This window comes from Lemur catta, chromosome 9, assembly GCF_020740605.2.
Source record: "Lemur catta isolate mLemCat1 chromosome 9, mLemCat1.pri, whole genome shotgun sequence".
NCBI lineage: Eukaryota > Metazoa > Chordata > Mammalia > Primates > Lemuridae > Lemur > Lemur catta.
In genome coordinates, this window is record NC_059136.1 from 17,962,137 (window position 1) to 17,986,048 (window position 23,912).

General features: G+C 41.2%; 1 protein-coding gene and 1 pseudogene across 1 annotated transcript in view; both read right to left on the reverse strand.

Moving 5' to 3' along the window:
• TRPM1 (transient receptor potential cation channel subfamily M member 1) overlaps positions 1-23,912 on the reverse strand; it is a 64,471-nt gene that overhangs the window by 6,346 nt on the left and 34,213 nt on the right. The window contains exons 18-26 of the mRNA XM_045560842.1: positions 22,990-23,112; positions 22,656-22,787; positions 20,495-20,623; positions 17,771-18,022; positions 16,122-16,296; positions 14,197-14,217; positions 13,292-13,436; positions 11,891-12,093; positions 11,105-11,237 (exon numbers count right to left, since the gene is read on the reverse strand). Coding sequence (XP_045416798.1) covers positions 11,105-11,237; positions 11,891-12,093; positions 13,292-13,436; positions 14,197-14,217; positions 16,122-16,296; positions 17,771-18,022; positions 20,495-20,623; positions 22,656-22,787; positions 22,990-23,112 — 1,313 coding nt within the window. The remainder of the gene's footprint in view (positions 1-11,104; positions 11,238-11,890; positions 12,094-13,291; positions 13,437-14,196; positions 14,218-16,121; positions 16,297-17,770; positions 18,023-20,494; positions 20,624-22,655; positions 22,788-22,989; positions 23,113-23,912) is intronic.
• LOC123645027 lies at positions 1,371-1,823 on the reverse strand (annotated as a pseudogene).

The following is a 23,912-nucleotide window of genomic DNA, read 5'->3' on the forward strand; positions in this document are numbered from 1 at the left end:
ATCAGAATCAGCTTTTGCAAAAAGCATATATATCATCTCATATAATACTTAATATGTCAAACTCAGGAAAGTCATTAACTAAGTGATATAAGGAATGCTTTGAAAGAAAACTTGGTGATAAAAATGGTAGTTTAAAATATTGTTTAAATAATTTAGCAGTTGTGAACAATTGTAGTAACAATTAGAAAAAAAAGTTAGCAATTGGACTTAGGAACCAGAGAGTATATGCATATTGGGAATTTTAAGAAAAGACCCCTATGTTCTCCTTCACAATTAGAACTACATTCCTAATAGAGTAATTCTGGGTTGCCATAACGTTTTCTCTGCTAGTATAAACCATTGTTTCAAAGTTTAAGAAACAAGATGGTATAATAGTTCACATAAAAGAGTTTTAAAATAAGATTCACTTAAAGTGAAATCCCACCAAATTACAAAGAAATTCTATCAAAACGTTGACCAAAGAAGTCAGATCACCATTTCCTTTCACTGATTGGCTCAGAGCACATGTGTCACCTACAAGGAAGAAGTGGGAGGGGTAGAGTCCCTGCTCTCTCCCAGCTTGTGGAATGAAGGTGAATGGACAAAAGTCCTTTGGCCTCCCTGAGATTTTACTTCCTCATATACAGAATTGAGTTGGGTGGGCTAGATGGCTTTTAAGAGACTTTTCAACTAAAAGAATCAAAGTCAGCTTGAGATCCCATCTTTGAGCAAACATTTAAGGTGGCAAAAGAAATGGATTAAAAAACCAGTGGATGAAGTATTTCTCACCTTTGATACCATCACTCAGAACGATCCTGCATTATAGTTCAAGGAAATCTTTCCCTGGTACTGTTAAGGGGTACACAAATGAGGCATCTGGAAATGAAATTTTTGATGAAAGTGCAAAAAGGCTATGCCAAATTTGGGTGGAAAATAATGCACCCTTATGTTACTACCAGCAGTCAGGATTTCCTGCCTCTGAATTTTCAGAGTCACCAATCTGGTTGGGAAAAATGCAGAGGGAGATACACATTCGAGCCATTCACTAAAGATCCAATCTGTTTCCTGAATGGATTAATGGCTGCCCAGCAAAGCAACTTTAATGAAACGGTTCTAACAGAAAGGGTGCAAGAGAGTTAAGCACAGGGCAGGATTTTTTTCTTTATAGAAAAGAAAAATGATCCAGAGAGAGAGATTTTCTGTCCCCTACAGAGAATACAAATGTCACTTCTTCTGGAATCTAACACTGGCTTCATTTTCAAAATGCATCACGTTATTTTCATCACAAGGCAGCCACACATTAAGCATGTGACAGTCACATGATTCCTTCAGTAAGCCCTAAGGCTTCTGCTAGCATTCCTGGAGCTTATAGCCAGAGGAGTCCTGAGGTTTCAAATATTAAAGCTTTCTCCACAGCCACAAGTTTCTTCGATGTTTGGGTTATTGAACACAAACTCACTGGGTAATTTGTCTTCAACATAGTCCATTTCTGTCCCTAAAAGGATTAGCTGTGCTTTCTTTTCAATGAACACTCTGAGTCCATCTTGAATAACTTCATCAGAATGCCCTTCTGTCTTCATGTATATTCTGGAGTATAAGAAAGGCCATTACAGCTCCTGGTTCATGCCTACGTGGTCAGGCTTATCTTTAAGATATTGTTTTATCTTGTTTATTGCTGAGGGTGTCAGGGTGAGGGCAGCATGGGTGGACTGCAGCTTCCTCTTGCTCTCAGCACAGACAATGGCCCAAACTAGGGAAGCTGACAGCTTTGTCGTCCTGCTGCCCTCGTGCTCAGGTTGGAGCTCACAAACCTCAGTCTCTCTCCATGGACAGGGCAGGTGCATTTTTGCTGGGATTTTGATTGGTATTGCTTTAAATTCTATAGCTTAATTTGGAGAGAACTGACATCTGTACTGTATTGAGTCTTCCAATACATGAATATGATATATATTCCCACTTATTTAAGTCATCTTTGATTTCTTTCATCAGCATTTTGTAGTTTTGTACATATAGAGCCCATACAAGTTTATTAGATTTATACCTAAGTATTTCATTTTTGTTGGAGTTCTTATAGAATGATATTGTTTAAAAAATTTCAATGTCCAATTATACATTGCTAGTATATAGAAATAAGATTTATTTTTGTTTGTTGATGTGATATTCTGTAGCCTCGCTAAATTCACTTATTACCTTTAGGGGTTTTTGTTCCCTTTTGTTTTTTGAAGATTTTATGTGATTTTTTACTTAGATAATCATGTCATCTATAAATACAAAGGGTTTTATTTCTTCCTTTCTAAGATATATGTCTTATATTTTTTTTTTCTTGCCTTATTGCACTGTCGAAGGCTTCCAGTACACTGTTGAATAGCAGTGGTGAGAGTGGCCATCCTTCCCTGTTCCCAATCGTAGGGAGAAAGCATTTAGTCTTTTGCCATGTTAGCTGTTGGTTTTTTGTAAATGCCATTCATCAGATTGAGAAAATTCCTTTCTGTTCCTAATTTGCTGAGAAGGTTTTTTTGTAATTTTTTATTTTTATTATCATGAATGGATGTTGAATTTTGTCAAATGCTTTTTCTGAGGCAATTAATATGATCATATGGGATTTTTTCTTTAAATCATTAATATGGTGAATTATATTGATTGTTTTCAAATATTAACCTAAACTTTCATTCCTAGGATAAACTACTTGATCATGGCTAGACTCAATTTGGTAGTATTTTGCTATGAATTTTTGTGTCTATGTTCATGAGGAATATTAATCTGAGGTTTGTTTTTTCAAATCTCTTTGTCTGGTTTGGGGAAGGAAGAGGAAAAAGGCACTCTTGGAATAAACAGATGGGGTCAAAGAATCATTTCATTTAATATTAAAAGATATATGACCTCATTTTGTACCCCAAGCTGATAAGCAAAAAATGTTATTAATAGTTACAAGGAATAGCCTTTTTGCCTACAATGTCTTCTCACTCTAATCCGAAAAGATAACACAGACACACAATCATGTTACTCCTTGCTTAAAAACAGTAGCAGCTTCCCATCACACTTGAGATAAAAACCAAATTTCATGCAGTATTAGGTATCAAAGAGTGTGTTAATCTTCATTGGTAACTCTATTCTATGATATGGACATTGACACTTTCTCCTATTATGTAAAGTGCAATGCAAATGCAGTTTTAAGTCTTCCCTTCCAATGCCAGCAGCCCTAACCTCCTACAAAGATTTCTGTCTCTTATACATGTTGTGAGCTCTTCACGACCTGCCCCATCCTCCCTTCCTGCCTTGTCCTGTTCTCCATCCCCACATTTGCTCAAGCACCCTTCGCAAGCACGCTGTCATCATCAAAATGAAAAAGTAAAATTCTCTCAGGACTTGAGAACCCCGAATGCCAAGGCATTTGATGACCCCAGTTTGAGAACACCTGTTCTAGAACTTGCGGCTGCCTCTAATGTTTGTGGAAGAGTCAGATACATGAAAGCTGTCTTGGTGATGTCAGGGACCTCAGCCATGGTATGTAAAAGTATGTTCCTATCCTGGCTTTAGGTATTATTTAATTGGATTAACATGGCTGTGTTGTTTATTATAGGGTTTTCAAAATAATATTCATTTAACAATATATGCCAATACTCTCTTTCAAATATTTCAAATCATGTGGTCAAATCATTTTCAACTATTTTTCTAATATGACAAGTATTCAGCTCAAAGGGACTATTTCTTTGGACAATGAATACTTTTGTGATGCAAAGTGTACTTTCCTACAGAAGGGGACACTGATTTCTGGTCAGATCTACTTCTCTTCTTTTCCCTCCAATTGAAGTTCATGGCTTCTGTAACTACTTCTGTGTTTGGATTGACTTGTAGGTCATACAAGTCGCTTCACTAGGTTTTTATTTTACACGTTATGGTCACATTCATTCACAGCAAAAATTTTCCCATTTAAGAGTACTTTTGAAAAGGGCACTGAACCCCTTTTCTAACCACCAAACACATGATTTGTCGACTGACAGTTCCTGAGGGCCACCCTTCACCATTCTTTTGTATCAAAGGAAACTATAAACAAGTGATATCTTATGAGCTGTCTGGGCTCCAATTAATCATTCTCCTGACTTTGAATAGAATTTTAAACTGCACTTGCTTTATGACAGTATTTGCCCTGCCCTTAACTGCAGCATGTGTGCTACTGTTACAGTCACTGAGGAGCCCAGAGCCTAATTTGCTTAATCAGTCTTGATTAATAATAGCCATGTTCCCTGCCCCCACCATATTTCTCTCTGTTTGATTCAGAGATTAGTATTAATTGGTCTTTGGGCTTTTCTGTTAAAAGGACACACCTTAATGTCCTAACCAGTCTCAAAATCTGGAGCATATAGATAGTTAGATAGATGTGTATACATGTGCACACTTGTTTTTTAAATTAAGAAAATGAAAGATCTGCTTTAGCTGCTAAAAACCCCAAGAAACTAGAAAGAAAAACTAAGTGGAAGATAATGGTAGCAGATTAACAACTGACATTACATATTATGACTCTTTTTGTCTGTTTAGTTTGTTTTTGAGAAAAACAAAGGCTATTTCTGATTCCCATGTTGTCACCTTAAGCATTTCCTTTGAGCTATGCCCGTGTTCACATTAGGGATGAAGGTACCCCACCAGCTCCTCTGTAAAGCTGGTGAGTGATTTATAAAACAGTAATAATAATAGTTGTAACTATTAGTAACTAATAGTGATAGTGTTGTGAGCTTAAATGTAATTGTGTAAATGAAAGTGCTCCATGAATCTTAACTACTGCACAAGTGTCAAAGGACATGAATGTCTGAAATAAGGTATCATTGCAAATCTTCTCTATATCTTGGTGTCTATCCAGGGATATTTGATTTTGAACATGATGCCATTAGACCTTAAAATAGTTTAACAAAAGTACATTTTTTATAAAGGAATTGTAGATAATGTTTTCCATTTCATCCAAATAATAAGTACAACAATATATAAATTCATGGAACTTTTCTAGTAACTTCCAAGAGAATACCTATGTATGGCATAATTTTATCAGACTTTGCATTGACTCTTGAGAATTAAATGTAAAGTCCAGGTCGGGCGCGGTGGTTCACGCCTATAATCTTAACATTCTGGGAGGCCGAGGTGGGAGGATTGCTTGAGGTCAGGAGTTTCAGACCAGCCTGAGCATGAGTGAGTCCCTGTCTCTACCAAAAATAGCAAAAATTAGCTGGGTGTGGTGGTATGCACTTATAGTCACAGCTACTTGGGAGGCTGAGTCGGGAGGATTGCTTGAGCCTAGGAGTTTGAGGTTGCAGTGAGCTATGATGACACCACTGCACTTTGCCAGGGGTGACAGAGCAAGACCCTGTCTAAAAAAAAAATGTAAAGTCCAAATTCATGTTCTTGTGGTAGGAGTCCTAGTGTGTCTCTCCTAAGGACAGGACTGATGCATTTGGAGTTCTACAGTAAGCCAGTTATTAAAACTTGTTTTATGTGTAGTCATCTTTTCATGGGAAACATCACCTTCCACCTGCAAGGCATAAATTATATGGGAGCATTTCCTTAATGATAGAGTTAAATGTTAACATAAAAAAATGTGATGTTAGTGGAGCTAGGTCTTGTTCATACTTGAAGAAATTGTGTTTCAAGATCTCCTGGTATGCTATGCTTGAGTTCTGAGACTATTCCTACCCTATATTTTTATTCCAGATCTATAGATCATAAAGTTGTCTAATCCACACTAAATTTTACATCCAGCTATTTAAATTTCCATCTACTTCCTCATAGGGCTGCCTCTTAAATTTAGTAATTATAGGGCAAACACCCAAAGTAGAAAATTTTTGTGTTTACTTACAGAATTTTTATATGTGAAACACTAAACAAAGACTAGTAATAAAAGAACAAGACTCAAGTCTTAAATCTTCTGGCTTTCTCATTCTTTATAATGAACAGTGTACTGAATAGTTACTAAAAGAATATTAAGCTCTCTGGGATTCCAGCTCTATGCTGCCTCATTTATATACACCCACATGGCTATCCCTCAGACCACCTAGGATTCTAGAATTCAAGTCATCTAAATCATTAGCCTTTTCTGGCTACGTTCCGTTTTCTATTCAGGCCAGATTCTGTGGCTGGCCACTAAGTGAAGCCCTTATTAATATCCTAGGTTCTGTCTTCCTTACTTCCAACACAGTAGGGCCAATCTGTAGCCCTTCCTCTATGGCTACCAAGACTCCAAGGCTGGGCCAGGATAAATGTGGTGCCTGGCGGCAATGTGATACGTGTATGCTGCCATTTGCAAACTCCAGCAACTTTGTGGTATCCCCACTGACTGGTTCTTGGGGGCACAGGCTCCCTGCAGTGCCCGTGCCCCAAGTATGGTTTAGTTTCTGCATCCTTGCCTGTGGGCTGTAGAGTGTCATTGATGAACGTCATGGGAGCCACATTGACATGGCCCAATACAAAGTCATGTCATCTAATTTCAGCTGAGTCTTCATTGTTCCTGCCAAGCAACCCTGTGCTTATCTCCTGTCCTGGCACTTCTCTCCTAAGAAAGGATTCACTTGACTTGAATCCTCCCTACTGGCTTCAAGTCTCTGTGTTGATGGCGGGGGAGGGGTGGGGCTGGGGTTACGCTTTCCCCACTCCTATTCTTTCTCTGTGCCAGTACTTTCCATTAGTGTAATGCTCCTGGCCTCGCTCCAGCCCTTTATTTATTCTTGAGGAGGACTGCTTTTCTGGTTGCAGTTTGGGGAGGAGGACACTGGCATGCTTCTCTGTCTCTGTCTCTGTCTCTTTCTCTCTCTGTCTCGGTCATCTGGTAAGCGTAGCGGGCAGGCTGACTCTACCTGTGGGAAGGGAGGCCTGTAGTGGCTACCCCTGCCTGGGACTGAGTGGATATTCCTAATTCTGGGTATGTATTTGGCAAGAACTGAGCCTCACCTTCCAGTATAACTTTCATTACTAATAAAGCTGATATTTTTTATCTCTATTTGCCTGATGTCTGCATCTATCTCTGAATTGGCTCTCAAAGTCAGGTGAGGAGCAGGTGTGTCATTTACTGAGCACATTAAAACTCCAACATTTAATCCTATCCCTCTCCCACCATCCAAGCAACCTTGACTCCTACTGATTTATAAGACAAAAGCCTTCGGATAGCATCTGCCCCAGTCGTTTTCCCCATCACTGCATGTTTCTCATTCTATGACCTTCTCTACACCCAGGGAATCCTCCACCTCCTTCCCAAGCCTGATCTCTTTTTCAGTTCCTCTTCTAGTTTCTATCTTCTCTCCTTCTTGGTAGGATCTCTATTACCAGCATCTTACCTTCCTGGTCAGATCAAGTGGGAAGAGGATGTCAAATAAAAAGATCTCAAAGCCATGAATTGCTGATTTCTCATCAAACCTACAGGAAATCCGAGACCTTAAACCAGATCCACAAATCTGACAATAAACCACTTAACCCAACAATCAGAATCTGCCATTATAAGTTTGGCTGGTCTAAGACCCATAGCTTCTTAAGTACAAGGCCAACTGCATTTACAGCATATAATTTATGAGATATATCCAGCATATTTTGAAATAGCAGACACAGATAAAACTTATGCAAATGGAAGTAGAAGATATAAAAAAGTAAAGAGGAGGCAACGTACACCACATGTTCCAAAAACCTGTACTAATATACTTTTATAATTAAATATTACATTTGGTGCTGAGCTTCCTTGAAACCATGGGGGAAAAAAAAGGAAAACACGCTGGGTGACATAATTTTCATTGTTTGAGAAAAGGAAGTTGAATCTGACAAAATTTTGTCAGGAAAGATTCTTTCCAACCCAATTGCTCCTGAACCTGTGAAGCTGAGTTAATGCATGCCAAACCGCAAAAAGAATGATGTGTTCAGCAGTGGATTTGCAGGAGATGCCGAGATGGCCTTGAAGCTCCAAATGACAAGGATTTATGTTACCAGTTATTCTCCTGGTAGGATGCGAATAGAATATTTAGGTCGACAAGTTCTACTTTGCATGTGCTGGCAAAAGTTATCTATAAAACATTCTCATCCCACCAGCCCTCTTGGCCCTCACATACTGTCCCTTCAAGCAGGGACAATGCCAACACCAACACTTGTCATTCTTCCCTATAATTATGGGTGGGCAATCCTCTGCATCTTGAGTCTGCTCCTAGTTCCTAATAGTAAAAGCAAAGTTTTGAACCCAGAGGGAGCATAGTTGATTTCCTTATTGATGTTATAGGAGGGAACTCATTGGGGATAGGAGAGAAATTTGTATTCAAATCAAGAAACAAATTTTTAAGTCATTCATTCATGCAAAAATCTCACTCCTGCTATGTGGAGATATGCAGACACTGGGAATGTCATGGCAGACAAAACCCAGACATGGCTCTGCCTTCATGGAGCTTAGGGTTGGAGGATCCTGACCTAGTCTGTGGTGAAAGGTGGTCAGGGAAGTTTTCCATAATGAATTGGCATTTGAGCAGAGATCCAAAGGATGAGCAGGGAAGGAGGGAGAGGTGCATCAGGCGGGAGGAACAGCACATGCAAAGCCCTTGTGGCAGGGAGGAAGTGGTGCTTTGAGGAAATGAAAGAAGGCCAAGAAATGGAGTATGAAGTCTGGGAGAGAGGATGGCCCAGGACAAGGCTGAACCTTGAAGGTCTGAGAGCAGTGGGGGCCACTGAAGGGCTTTTAAGGAGAACTGGTGGGGCAGGAGTACAGGACCCGATTTGAGTCAACAGAGTGCAGCATGGACTGGAAGAGCAGAAACAAATCTGGTGTGCTCAGTGTGGGGCAGCTGCAGGAATGGAGGTCTCCTACTTATGCACTGGTGGAGACTGAAAGCAGTGGGCAGGCCAGGATTTATTCACAAGGGCAAGTAAACAGAACTTGATCTTTAGTGAAGAAGAGAGAGGTTCCATAATGATTTGCCAGTTTCAGTTTTTTGGACTGAGCTGAGTTGTGGGCCCGCATAGAAGCACTGCAAGTGCCCTGCATGGGTGAGCATGACTACTGTGTCAACGTCCTGTGTGCACACATTTGTAAGACTGAGTCACAAGAGTTGCTGGCTCAGGTCCTAAAAGCTACTCAGACCACAGGGAGACAAGGAAGGGACGGATGCCCTCCTACCCAGACCCTACAGTCTGAATGGTGCTGGGGAAGGGCAGGAAAATCATCAGATGGCAAATGGTGATGCAGAAAATAAAACTAATTCAATACATAAAGAAGATTGAAGAAATGGCAGAAATGTCTGAGTGCTCAAACGTTTGACTTTAAAAGTAATCACAGGTGCTCCCAGTTAGGTACAAATAACTACTGTTCTTTCCATCCTCCCACCTATCCCTTGCTCCTCAGCCGGCCTGGTTATGAGGGAAGGAAAGCACCCTTCTCCCCAAACGTCCTTCTCTTTCTGCCTTGGGTATTCACCTGTGAGTCAGCCTAGCCAGGGCCAATAAAGGGAAACAGAGGGGCAGGAATGTGCTCCCATCGTTCTTGGGATGCTAGCCAAGGGAAACAGGAAGTGGCATGTTTTTACTGCCCCGCACACTTTCGTTCCTATTGCGTGTGCACAAAGCCCCCAGGGAAAAATGCAATTTGGTAGTGACCTGATAACCACATTCTTGAAGCCTTGGTCCAAGAATGGCAAACATCCAAAGAATGCTGGGGAAGGGAGAGGGAAAACAAACACAATTCCCATTGTAAATGACTGGCTATGATTAAATTCAAGTTAATGTCTAACTATAATAAAAAGTGGAAATTTTAGATTATCTACATAGGGTACTTTATCTCTCTCATGGAAATAATTTCTATGTCTTGGAAGTGTAGCAATTACTGTTAAAATGTCAAGAAGTATTTCAAAGTTTTATTAAAAATGTATTTTAGTAAGGACAAAAGGTAGTGCAGGTGATCCTTGAGTTTGGCTGGTTGGATTTGGTTGGATTACAAGGTGACTAGGTCTAGGAGGGAGGAGGGGAGAGGGGCCAGGGACCTGCAGCTGCCAGGGACAACTCCTCTCCTGTGGGCTGGAGCAGGGTCACTGGCCTGGAGATTCACAGGTGTATCTGTGAATTCTGTTGTCATTGTGTGGGCCCTTGATTGGGAATTGTTGGCTGAAATATCTTTTTGAAGTTCTACATTCTTTGTATGTTTCTCAATGTACACATGTACCTGTATCAGGAAACTTGAGTTCCAAGGACTCAAGGATGGAATGAGGGCTAGAATCCCTGCAGGCATGTCTCCTTCTCTGTGATCATGCCTCTATCGCATTGTTAGTTATACCCTTTGGAACCACATATTACATCAATCATCAAGATCTTCAACAAGTTTAAATACTTTTGGTAAGTGATAGAGGTTCTCAAAAATTGTATGATAAAAAATGCAGGTAGTGAAGGTTTATTGCTGCTGTCAACCCTTTGCGGGTTACTCTTTCACAGCCTAAGGTAGAGCAATACTATAAGGTTTGGAAAATGTCACCCTTTCTGTCCCTCTGGGACCCACCTTCATTTATGCACTCCTGTATTCATTCATTCTGCATGTATTAAGCATTTCCATGTGGATTATGCTGATTTTGTTGCGTACTGAGGGTGTAAAAGTATCTGAAAGACAGAGCCTGCCCTAGTTTAGAGACTTCCACCCTCATGGGGGACAGACAGACCCCCTATTCCCTGCCCTGCCCTCCCTGTTCCCTCTCTCCGGGGAGTCCCCAGGAGGGAGCCTTTCCCTCTGTCCTGCTCCCGGCAATCCCTAAGGAAAGATCATGCTTGGCAAAGGGAGCTACACGTGCAAAAGCTCAGAAAAAGGTGGCTCTCTGTAGCTTCCATTAATGCAGGACACTGTGGTCAACGCCTCCAATTTGGGGGGCGGTGAGGGGTGGGCAAGAACTGTCTGGTGTTTTGGGGAGCTGGAGTAGTTGCAATGAATGTTGTCATTCACTTCTGTATACAATATAGGATTATCGCCTAGGAACTTTCTCACTATTTGAGGGGCAAACTCATTAAAACCCAAAGTTGAAATGAACACGAGAACTCAGAGTGAACGTTTAAATGCGCTTTGGCATCCCCGGTAGAGTGGGACGCCAGAGTCCGCAAACCCGTGACACGCCAGCTGGCCGTGGGGACGCGCTGGGCGCACCTCTCGCTAGTGACGCGGATGCGCTCGTCGCTGGACGACTGCTGCTCGTCCTCCTTCTCTCGGAAGTGCTCCTGCACGCACTGCTCCTCGAACTCGTGCAGCCTCTTCAGCTCCTCGTCGCTAAGGAACAGCTCTGTGCAAAGGGAGAAGTGTTGGCCACGTGAAAACCAAGTGAGATCCATGGAGAATCAATTTAGTTGTGTCACTGCGAATTTCACAGCCTGACTCTAATTAAACTCCCTTCCCCACCACTCGTGGGCAGTTCTCTGACTACTCCAATCAGTTATTATCCAAAAAGAAGTTATCATAAGCGGCAGTGGCCTTTCTGCTGGAGCCAAACGGCCCGCTTTTTAACACAAAACCCAAAATTACATCTACTGGGAAATTGAAGCCAAGTCATGTATTCTGGAAAACCTCTTGCATGTATTTTATTAATAGAGTCAAGCATATAGCACGGGTTTCTCAGCCTCTTTAGATGCAAGAAATTAAAACATTTTGAAAGACACGTTGAATTTACATAGGAATTTATATCTAAGAGTTATTTCTGAAAATTCTTTTAACTTCTGATCCCCATGAATTGGCTTTCAGTAATATTACTTACTAATACATTAACAAAACTGGAATAAAATGGACACAAAATGAGAAGCATTCTGAAAAGAACAGTTGGTCTAGGGTGTTGTGTTTTTTCACACATATGAGTAGTTTAGTGAGAATTCTATGATGATGTCCAATTGGAACATAATTTTGAAATTAGCCCAAGGTAGAAACGAAGAGTCCTGCACATACTCAGTCCACGATCCCGCTCCTCTTGGTCTCCTTCTCTTTTTTTCCTACAGCGACCACTGAGACGCATCATGATTATATAGATATGGCTTAGAATGATCATTGGTGGGGGCAGGACTGGCCTGTCGTGGAATGTCATAATCAGCTGATAGCGCTGGAACTTCCACACCTGGTTGGATATTGACTTGACTTCAAAGAAGGTATTGCTTTAAAAAGAAGACATCATTATAGTTAGTTATGTCACTGTTTATTGTGATTTCCTAGAACCATCAGAATTATTCATATTTACACAACAAAATGGCCTATTAGTGCCAGTTCGTATGGATTCTCCACTCACACAATCTTTTGGTTTATCTATCAGTGTAGATTATCTATGCTGAAGGACATTGCACTCAGAAATAATTAAGAATTAAGTATATTAACTTGCTGTCTACTGCTTTCTTGAAAAACCATACCCCAGTCTACTGATTCATATACTCAGGAAATTTAATTTCCTACATGTAAAAGTATGAGCCATTCAACTAAGCATTTTGAAGTGTTTAACCTTTCAATTCAGTCAAACAACAAGATGATTTTTTTTTGGTAACTGGATTGATTAATTATTGAACTTATTTGATTGAAGGCAAATCAGTTTGGATATGGGGTAGGTACAATCTTTCATTTTAACTTCCAACAGGAGGCAGTAAGTGAACGGTTGCTTTGTCTACCAAATTGGGACTTTCGGAAAGTCACCTTCCCTGAACGGAGTTTTCTCATCTCGTGCCTGGAGTTTGAACCAGGTTCTATCCCATGCCCTGTTAAGTTCTAAGATTGTATATTTCTGTGAAGGATTTTTCTCTCATATTTTTCATCTTAGAAGCTAAAATCATTTTTTCAACATTTATTAAGCATGATCATCATACTCAACAATCATGTCAAATGTGCAAGTTTTATAAGAAATGTGATTTAATAATTTAAGCCATATTTTTCCTAGGCCATTTAATCTTCTATTCTGTAACTGATAAGAAAAAATATTTTATATAATATCACAATAATTGTAACAGCTTATGAAATTACTATTGCCTTCTGTGCCCCTGCTAATGAATGGAAAACATAACTTGATCAAATCTTCTCGACGCCAGGAGACTTTCATCTAAGAAAATATTTTCATTAGATTAAAATGCACACTAAATGTTGAAATACTAACCGAGGTTCAATTTAAATGTATTTAAGTGTCAACTCTTGATTTATGAATACATTACGACTGATTAAAGCTGAACAAAAAGACTGCAAAAGTGCTATCTATTTAAAAGCCCTAGTGAAATGCTCTGCAGATATATGGTCTCATGGGAGATTTCCAAGATTAAACTGAAAATCTGTAAAGCAATAAATAATAAGCACACGGTCCTCAGCCATGACACGTACTTGAAAACAGCGATCAGCAGGTTCACCAGCAGGATGTTGGCGACCAGTAGGTAGCACGCCATGAGGGCGGGCGTGAGCCAGGCCCCCGGGATGCAGGGAGGGAGCCGCTTACCCTCCTCGTCATACAGGTTTTCACCACACGGAGCTGAAAGAAAAGTTTGTGTTTCTGTGCTTGCCTTTTAGTGTAATGAAAAGAATAAACATCTGTTGCATACGTTATCAAATGACCTATTTCTTTTTTAATATGCTTTTTTCTTATTTCATAAGCAGTAAATTTCCACGTGCAAAAATATCAACTCACACAAAGAAGGTAAGAGACTCCTGTCTGCACTCAAAGATAGTCATTCTTAGTTTGTCATATTAGTAAACATTTTTCTATTTCTTTATTGAGTTTTTCATGCACAGTTCTTGATTTTTAAGCAGACAAATCAATCTTTATGTTTTCTTTCTTTATGATTGTTAATATCTGTTTGAAAGTTATTGTGTCTTCTAGTTATTTAACATTAGCTTATGTTTGTCTTCTGGTTGTTCTCGTGGTTTCATTTATACGTTAAATTTGAAAATAATTTTGTTACGTGCATGATATGGGAAAGGGGTCCCTCTACTTGCAAAACTGGTTAATCAACTGTTCTAGTGCTATGTTTGAAAAATAATCTTTTCTCTCTCTGCTTATTTGAAATGCCACTTTTATCATAGGGGACCTAATCCCCCCCAAAAAAGATAGGATAATCCCAACAGTGAATTTATACTCTGTTTACTTTTTACCTACAATGTAACAAGTATTGGCAACCAGAAAACAAGAGAAATATTTGGAAACAATGTAAGGCTATTAGTAATCAGCTAAGGATCAGCTAATTAATAAACACATTTCATGGAACAGAATCATCAATTCCATGTAAACTTACGATTAATTTCCATGGCATAGACTATGCAGTGATCGGAGAGCAGGATTATTATTTTTTTTTTTTTTGGTTTTGATGGGAGGAAAGGAAAGAAAATAAAATGACGGTTGAGAGAAAAGTAAAACAGATGCTGTAACAACACAAGAAATGTTTTGCTTTGAAGAAATGCAAAGATTTCAAGCTTGGGTCTTATAGAGTCATGCTTGAAACAATGATCCATTTAGAAGAATTGCACACATTATCAATTCTAGAAAATATATTTCATAATTATTTATTTTACCATATGTCATAAGCAAAAGTAGAAGCTCACTAGTTAAAAATACTGTGAAAAAGACATGATGTTACTGGCAGATGATCATTTTAACTCACAGGTTAACCAATCAGGCATTCCCTTTATTCCAAAACAAACACTTCATAAACACAAATAGATACAAAATTATTATATTATGGTGAGATCAAGAATTGAAAACCTATATTTAATGGTGCTACTGAAAATAGCATAGCCACAAGTTTACTTCTTCATCTTCTCTCATTACCCAAATTAATTAAAAATAACCAATAATAAAAATATTACAGCTTATGTCTGGAGTCCAGGGACTTTTAACATGTATGCATGTTTACCTAAACTAATATGCTTTTTGAAACCAAATTAAATTTAGTTGTTTGTTTTTGAGACAGAGTCTTGCTCTGTTGCCTGGGCTAGAGTGTAGTGGCGTCATCATAGCTCACTGCAACCTTAAACTCCTGGGCTCAAGCGATCCTCCTCAGCCTCCCAAGTGGTTTGGATTATAGGTGCATGCTGCTACACCTGGATCATTTTTCTATTTTTTGTAGAGGTGGGGTCTTGCTCTTGCTCAAGCTGTTCTCCAACTACTGACCTCAAGTAATCCTCCTGCCTCGGCCTCTCAAAGTGCTAGGATTATAGGCATGAGCCACCGTGCCTGGCCAGATTTTTATGTTCTGGTTTACCAAGCTACAAACACATCCAATAGTTGACTTTGTGATACTTGTAATAATGATATGTCCAGATTCATTTCATAAAAGCTATTATAGAAAGAAGGTACTGTGTGAGCTTGTTATTAGTCTAACCTAGAGGCAGAAGACTGACAACTCTGTGTTTCATATGAGGGGAGGATGTTCAACACCTTCTGTTCCCAAATAACAGAATTTTGGAAGGGGAAGACATGCTGTTACACCTGATGCTTTGTGATAAAGTACAACATGAAAATGAAAATATTGGTACTGACATGAAAATGGGACTGAAGCACCTTGTTCACTGGTGGAGCATTAACTGACTTGGGGAAATAGGTACAAGAAAAGTTGAGCTGCACATACCAACAACACAGGGGACACCAGCCCCGCCTGCTGAGGAGCTGGGGCCTACCTTCCTTAGTAATCCGTTCAGGACTGCAATCATTTCCTCTGCTAACATCCAGATTAATTTTGACAATAAAAGATAGCACTCTGGGAGTGAAGAGGGAATGGGTAGCTATGTGGAAAATGGGCTTTGATGGCTTGAAGAAGAAGAGGATATGAGGTACCAGTTACCCTGCCATGCTGGATAGTTCATTCTACTGGAATAACACTACCGGCTTTATCCTGGGGTGGAAAGATATTGGGGTTGAGGAAGAACTAGGATATTGGCATTAGAACTACATTCATGTGATAGGACATCCACTGGGCCCAGCTCAAGGGAAGTGAGACTCGTTCAAAATTCTAGTGAAGGGCTTTTAGGATAAAAGAAATGACTGATGTCTGAAAATCTACATCCCATGATCTATACTTTTTTCTTCATGAAAGAATTTGATGCCTGTGGCAGAATGAAAAATGCTTTGTTTCCAAATTAATCCATGATCTTCCATTAATTTGGAGCTGATCATCTGCCTCAGAAGCAGGGAAGAGAATCTTACTATGAATTCTATTCTTACGGTCTATCTGGTCTGCAAACACCTCTCCGTAGATCATCCAGTAGGGCATGTAGAAGATGTTTCGGGCCAGTTTCCACGAAGGCTTCTCCTCTGGGTGCAAAATGGCTTGACGGGCTACTCCAAAACTCATGAGCACGACCAGCATGATGACCACAAAATACAGCATGTCGATCATCTGAGTGGAGAGAACATGTGTCTCTTATCGTCTTGACTCATGGGCCAAGTTCATCCTGGTTCATTACATTGCTCTTTCCAAAGACTTCACGAATGCTTAACTGGGATGAAGAAAGCCCCTTTCCCTTCTTTCCTTTCCATCCATGGGCTGCTAGTCTTTTCTACTCCATGCAATGCCTTATGGGTAGAATGTCTTATTTTAGAACATTGCTATCCTTATCTGCTCTCAGTCCTTCTTTCTTCTCTATTTTGCCCGTGAACACATGTTCCTCTAGTAACTGCAACTGCCAATGGAGAAAGGGAAGAATGATGGGAAAAGATGGGACTTTGTAAGGGAAACTAAGGGGTAAGAGAAGGAGATACCTAAGGAGGTAAAGGGATAATGAATTGAGAGTATACATCAGTATTTACTCATTCATTACACGAATGCTGAGTGGTTTCTCTGGTTACTGTGGATACTAAACTGGTACCATTCCTAATTTTGAATGTCCCTGAAGATGAGGGTCCTTGCTGGTATTAACTAAACCATATACCCTTTGACTCAAAGCCACTTGCCCTATAAAGAGTTATTCCTGAACTTAGGAGGCTTCCTTTCTTTTGGGACTAGTCCTAAGAAGGGCTGTTTTAGGTAATGTAAAGATTAGCTGCTATTTCATTTTTAGTTTCATTTTCTGTAGCCTGTTCTGGAGTAAATATCACTATGGATTTGTCTTGGCCCAATCACATGAACTGCCTGTGTCCACACCAGGCCAGGGCACATGAGCTGAAGACTGTCTGGAGTACAGGCAGGGGAATGGCCCTGGGCCTCCTTTTTCTCTAGCTTCTACCACATGCTGGAGGTTATCAATCAGGTTTTTGCCACATAAAAATTCTGAAGTGGATGTAACCTCATAGAACATCAAATCCAGGTCCCTGTACTAAAGAATGTTGAAAATATGTTTCCAGCCATCAAGATGTATAGTAAATGTTTTGAGGTACCTATTTTGCTCCTAAATTTTTATTGCATCAAAATTTGTTCTCTTATGTGTTGAGAAGGTGAAGAAAGCTCTTATAAAATGGGAGGATATTTTTTTATCTGTCAATATATACTCATTAATGATAAATCAGAAGGAATAAAAAATGAAAGTAATTTGTTATCCTACAGTTTAAACATGGTATAGAAGAAAGTATGAAAGAAGGAAACTAGTATGTATTGAATGCTTAATATATATTGAGATATATACACACACAGTATATGTATATGTGTGTATGTGTATATACACAGTAGGCCCTCAACTCATGTTTTTCTATTGGATTTTATTAAGTTATCAACACATAGGAGAACTGTGTATCTTAAAGCAAAGAACATATCCTGTAAGAAACCAACTGCTAAGGAAAGACCAAATGAAATCTAAGGAAGCTACACCCAAGGCCTTGTCTCATGTCCTAACCGTAGCCAAAGTATGTGTGATTGGTCATGGGGTGTAATTACTAACCATCTTTCCAATCATCATCACATAGGGCCCCAGATACTTGTTGACACCAAAGATGTCCAGGACTCGGATGTACCAGAAGATAATATCCACACAGTAGATCACTCGGCCATAGCCCATGTACGGCTGGTTCTGTAGGCGAAGGATTGCTCCGATCATGAATGTGGAAATGGCCACGAGATCCGTGATATTCCAATACTCCTGAAGCCAAACTTTTATTTTCTGGCTGAGTTTTCCTGGTTCTGACATGAGGATCTGAAAACAAACCCCAAAGAACAATAAACTGAGAATGCTGTATTGGAAGTCTTGTCTTCTTAGGATCTTGGAATGATAAGACTGGTGGAACATTCCAGGGCATCTGGTGCCTTTCCTGCTGAAGACCTCTAAACACTAATCTTCTCAGGCAGAGAGTGATATCTAGAAAGGGAAATTCCATGGAATCCTCCCTATTCTTAGAGGCAGGGTTTCATAAACTCTCAGGAAATGCCTTCTAAATTATGTCCTTCTGGCTGTAATTAAAGCAGCTGACTTTTGATTTCTTTTCTAATTATCTGGACACGTGCCTGTTAGTTCACATTCCAGACTCACAGAGAAGGAAAACTCTAGAGCAGGGATGAACCCCACATGGTCCCACAGAAGGGCAGTCCACCCCATAGAGATGGCAGAATTGGGCTAGAAAATGCCAATTTGTCAAGATTCCTTTGTAACTTAAACATGAGAAGTCAGGGGTAAGTTGGCCCAAGTTTTCCCCTACTTGAGATATTATACTTTCAAGATCACTGCTGATTAAAAGGAGACTTCCACAGAATGAGATGGAAAATATTTAGCAAGCTGAATGCACAGTCATGCACAAAGAAGTCCCAACGGGCACAGCTATGGTGCTGCAGCGGGGGGGGGGGGGGCTGCTGTACTGGGTGGTACCCCTTTAGTTGTGGCGATCCTGGGAGGTCCTGGGGATCCCTGGGAGGGGGATGGATGCTGACTATCTCTCTAACAACCCTGGCACACTAGCTGATGGCCACTGTCTTTCCTGTAGCTGGGGGGCGGCAGATGAGCAGTGTCTTAGTGTACGGTTGACATTCAGCAAGGTCACGATGGCACTAGAGATGGTAAGGCAGGCCACTTGGGAAATCCCAGTTGTAGCACCTGCAGAGTCGATTGAAGCCCAGCTAGAAAAGAAAGAGTAGTAGTAGAAGAAGATGGAGATGGGCTGTATTAATACAATTTTAGATTCAGTGCTCTTTTGGTTTCTCAGGCTCTCATTAGACCGATGGCATCAACTCCCTCTAGCTGGACTAGGTTACTAAACCTAGTCAGTGAAAAGAGTCAATAGTAATAGCAAAATAATAGCATTGGTTCTCTATCAGTTGGAGAAAGGATGTGAAATTATGCTGTGTGCTTTTTCAGTTCAAGTTTGTTTTTTGCTTAGATACAAGCTTTCTCTTTATAAGCAAATATGTGAATTAAAACTTGTGGATGACATTGGAAAGAAAAGAGGCTGGTGCATATGTCCTCTGCTGCCTGCTGAGATTGCCTTCTTGGAGTCTCATTGTCATTTTAAGCCCTCTGTGATAATAAGAGTCATGTGTGAGATGCTGTCTATTCTTTTTCAACACTGAGTTGAAAATCTTGTTCCCTCTGTTTGCAGCAGATGCTCTGGGCCAGGCCCACACCCCCTGGATCCTTTCTCCAGGTGGGTGCAGGTCCTGTTGTTGGGCTCACACCTGCCCCCTTCTGGGAGGCTGTCCCTTGGGCAATTGGAGGCTTGTCTGTGGTGGGTGCCAATGACTGACTGATGTGGGGTATAAAACTCTGCTCCCTTAGCTCAAAGTGGGACAGACTCTGCGGTGTCCAGTCCAGTGAGTCTTCTGCAGGATTGGGCAAAGGACAGGTTCCACCTGAAACCACACCTCACTCAGCTCCTTTCCCTCCCCTGGCTGCCTCCCTACTCCTGGCTCCCTCTTACTGAGAGCCTTCCTTTCATAAATCTCTTGCACAGAAGTCCAGGTGTGCACTGTGCAAGTGCACAGTGTGGTCTAAAGTTCCAAGTTATGGGAAAAATGTTATCTCTTGTATCTCTCTGTTTATAGTTTCAGGTCCCAGACAACTGAGCCAAAATTAGTACCCAGTTGTAGTAATTTGTTTATCTCAGGTAGCTGGCAGCACTAACTAGTGCTTTTTTTTTTCCAGACAGAGTCCTGAGCTGGAGTGCAGTGCTGTCATCATAGCTCACTGCAACCTCAAACTCCTAAACTCAAGTGATCCTCATGCCTCAGCCTCCCGAGTAGCTGGGACTACAGGTGCCTGCCACCACATCTGGCTAATTGTTTTCCTATTTTTTGTAGAGATGAGGTCTTGCTCTTGCTCAGGCTGGTCTCCAACTCCTGGCCTCAAGCCATCCTCCCGCCTCGGCCTCCCAAAGTGCTAGGATTACAGGCTTGAGCCACTGTGCCTGGCCTGCTGTTGCTTTTATATGTACTCAAACCTGTTTTTATTATTAAATATCATTTATTTGGCCTTGTGTTTTGATTTGTGAGTTCAAATTCAGTTGGAAGGAGAAAACGTATACATCTTAAGTGAGTGGAACAAACTTGGGATTGGGACACTTCAAAAGAAAAGTCCCACAGCACATATAATGTGTCCATGAAATGTTTTTGCAAGAAGGAGCACTATCTGAATTTGAAGTCGGTGGTTAGTGGGGCTGGGACGGGCCTTTGGAGTAATCACCTCTCGTATTTTCTCTAACGCCAGGCTCACGATGTAGGAGATGACAACCCACTCCTGCAGAGAGGGCCAGCCGTCCATCCGCACCAGGATGACGTAGTTAAACAGCAGGAGGTAGCCCAAGTATGATATCTGGAAGAAAGAAAAGTTGCCAGCCGTGTTGGAGGGGATAATGTTGGAATCAAGTTTGGAAATTCTATTTTCTTTCAGGTTGACACATCTTCTAAAATTAATTTCCATTTCCAACTGTACTGACTCATTGAGAGAAAACCCTCCCTGCACGTGCCCAGTGCTGCTAGAGACCTTTGAGGCAGGTGGGGAGGCATTTTATTCTTTGGCGCCCTCCAGGCACTGACGTTTCATTTTCCGCATGGAGATATATTTATCTGTCGGTGCTGCCATCCTCATGGGGAAATTATGAAGTTGCAAAAATTATGATAGATAGGGAAGTTCTAATAGTTTGCTGATGTGTCTTCTAGAATCCTGGAAATTGGAAAATGTTACTTACTCCTCCCTGTCTTACAGATTTCCCCCTGGAACCTTTCCATGGCTGATGGGCAATGTGGGGAGTTAGAAGAGGGGATGTGTGGAGGAGGGGGATGAGTGGTCTGCCCAGACACGGGAGCTCACCCCACAGCTCCCTCCGTTAGTAGTGACAAGTGTAGGGTTTGCTGTGGCCACAACAGGGTCCCTACCTTTGTGTCAAGGAAAGAGGTAGAGTTGGAGGTGGGGTGGGGTGAGCATACAGGGGTGAGGTATGGGGGAGGGAGGTTGTCTGAAGTTGACGGTCCGTGGTTCATTCGCCACGAAGCTGAGGGAACATCAGCTCGAGGTCCCTCACTGGCACAGGTCCCTTCTGAAGTCCCGAGGGAGGGGCGCTAGCAGTTATGTGTTTGTGACTTGGCAGGTTTCTTTTTTTTTAAATAGACCTTCCCTTCCCCATTGTACAGGCTTTATGAGGATACAGGTAGAATCGCCTGTATCCACTGTCTACTCCTTACAGGAGGATTAGAGCCAGAGTTCTCAGACTTTAGGCTGTGTCATAATCCCTGGGAAGCTATAAAATGTGACATGTCCTCCCATGCCCTCATCCAGAAAGAGCAACCAGAGGGTCTGGGTGAGGCCCAAGGTTGAGAAGCCTGGCCTGAGGCCTCCCTCCCTGTGGCTGGGCTCACGCCAGGCCCTCAAAATAGGTTCTGAGCAGAACAGGTGGGTGGTGGTGGCTTCCACTGCATCATCAAGTGTGGCTGCTAAAAGGTTTGGTGTCCAAGCCTGTGGCTGACCCTCAAGCTTGCCCCCCACCAGAGCTCTGCTCTCTCCCACCCCCACCCTCATCCATTGCGTGGTCCATGGCCCCGGACAGCTCCTCATGTCCATCATCTGCTCCTGCCTGGTCCCCAGTGGAACCACGGTGCCAGGGCCTGCCTGGCGTGGGCTGTGGCTTGGTGCTTGGGATTTCGTGAGAAGTCTTAGCCCTCTGCCAGCCTGACACGGTTGCACAAGCCACTGCATGTCTGGCCACCCCTGCTGGGACCATTTCCCAGTGCAGATAGGACATTTCCCTCCAGAGGTGGGCGCTCACATCTGCTCCTGTTTCCTCTCCTGCTCATGTCACCAGGGAGCTGTCTGGGCCTGGGCACCGAGGGGGCTGGAAGATGGCATGAGGGCCCAGTGGTCAGTTTGGGGGCACTATAGAGTGGAGAGGGCTTAATTGCTGCTCTGTTCTAGAAGTTTATCATCTGGGCTCTGCCAAGCCCTTTTTAGTAACCCCACCAATTTAATGAAAAATGGAATCTGTGAATTTGCTCTTTAAATCACTAAACATCTCTGTTCTTTTAAAAATTATATTTCCCTACATTTGCATCACTAAAGTCGTTTAAAAAATCCTTCATCTTAAGCACATAGACTGTGACCATATTGTTTTATGAAACGGCGTATTTGAGGGCTAGAAAGGCCGTATTTTTACATATATATAAATCAGTAATGAGAGATCCAGATCCAATTTTAGTTAAAGATCTCAATTAGTCTCAGTTTTGTTTTCATCATTCATGTTAATTCAGTGAATTTTTAGATACTTTTTTAGGCCCTTGAAATTTTTCTTGATTCCAACATATCGAAGTACTCAAAACGTGCTCGATGGCAGATGTTCGGGAGGAGGCCTTACCGTGTAAAACCAGAACTTGACGATGGGCGCGTTGTAGAATTCACAGATCTTTGTTCCGATGGGGATGCTTCTCTGCTTTTTGTGCTCATTCTCCTCGTCCCCCTTTCTGGAGCTGGCGTCTGCGTTTGCATCCTGGGAAACAGAGCACAGCACATGCAGGCAGGTTGCTGAGTGGGGAAGGCAACATACCCGGCGCACAGGCGCCTTTCAAAATAAACAATTATAAAAATACCCTCAGCTAATGAGGTTTCTAAATCCATGGTAAGAGAAATCTCAACAATTTCGACAATGAGAGCAACTTGATGATCCTCTTGGGATCAAGGGCTTCACTGACCATGTTTTCCTCTTCTTTCTCTTTGCCGTCTTCATTTTCCTTGGATGTTTGATATGACAAATCATCGTATGTGCGAAATTCCAGAAACAAGATGGTGGGGGGGAGAAGAATCCCCATGATCACCTGTGAATGATGAGACATAAATCAGTTTTTTAAGCTATGGCAAGTCTAGAAGAATTTCCTAGCATAGTTTAAATTTTAAAATGATAACCTTCAATATTAATCAATAACCTAGGGGCCCTGGAACATGTTTATTCCTGCTCCGATGTTTTGTGGCTTGTTGTGCTTGGTACAGTGGTAGAATTGCAGACAGTGAAAAATTCAAGAACACTGGCTGATTTTTAAGTGGATCGCAGGAAGCATTGTGGGTAATCCTGACGTTAACAAGCAAAGTGTTTACATTAAGTTTCAAAGCAGGTAAACCTTTAAATTAGCATATCATAATATAAATAAATAAAATGCAACACTACCTCTAGTGAAATAGACCAAAAATATTTTATGTAGAAATAACTGATGTAAATAAGAATACGTGAACTAAGAGTCAAAAGGCTAATGTGATTCACAAAAGGACTTAATTGGGCTCAGCCTACACGACAAAAGAATGCCCAGAGCTGGTAGATGGAAAGCATGTTGCCCTTTTATAAGTGATTTTTCTACATTCTACCAGTTGCTCAAGATCATTTCAAATTTTAGTTTGAATCATCACTGAACTTTATCTTTTGTGTGCAGTTTTTTGTTCTTTTTTTTCTGAAATTTATGATTCTCCTTATATTTTCTTCTTAAGAATTATAAACTATTTGTGTCTCCCTAACCCATATTCCTGACACTTTGTTGCTTTTTAGCCATTCAGTCTGTTTATTGGAGTCATTTCTGTTCTCTTCAAGTACTTTCTTCTTGGATTCCAGCAATTCCTTGGACTGATT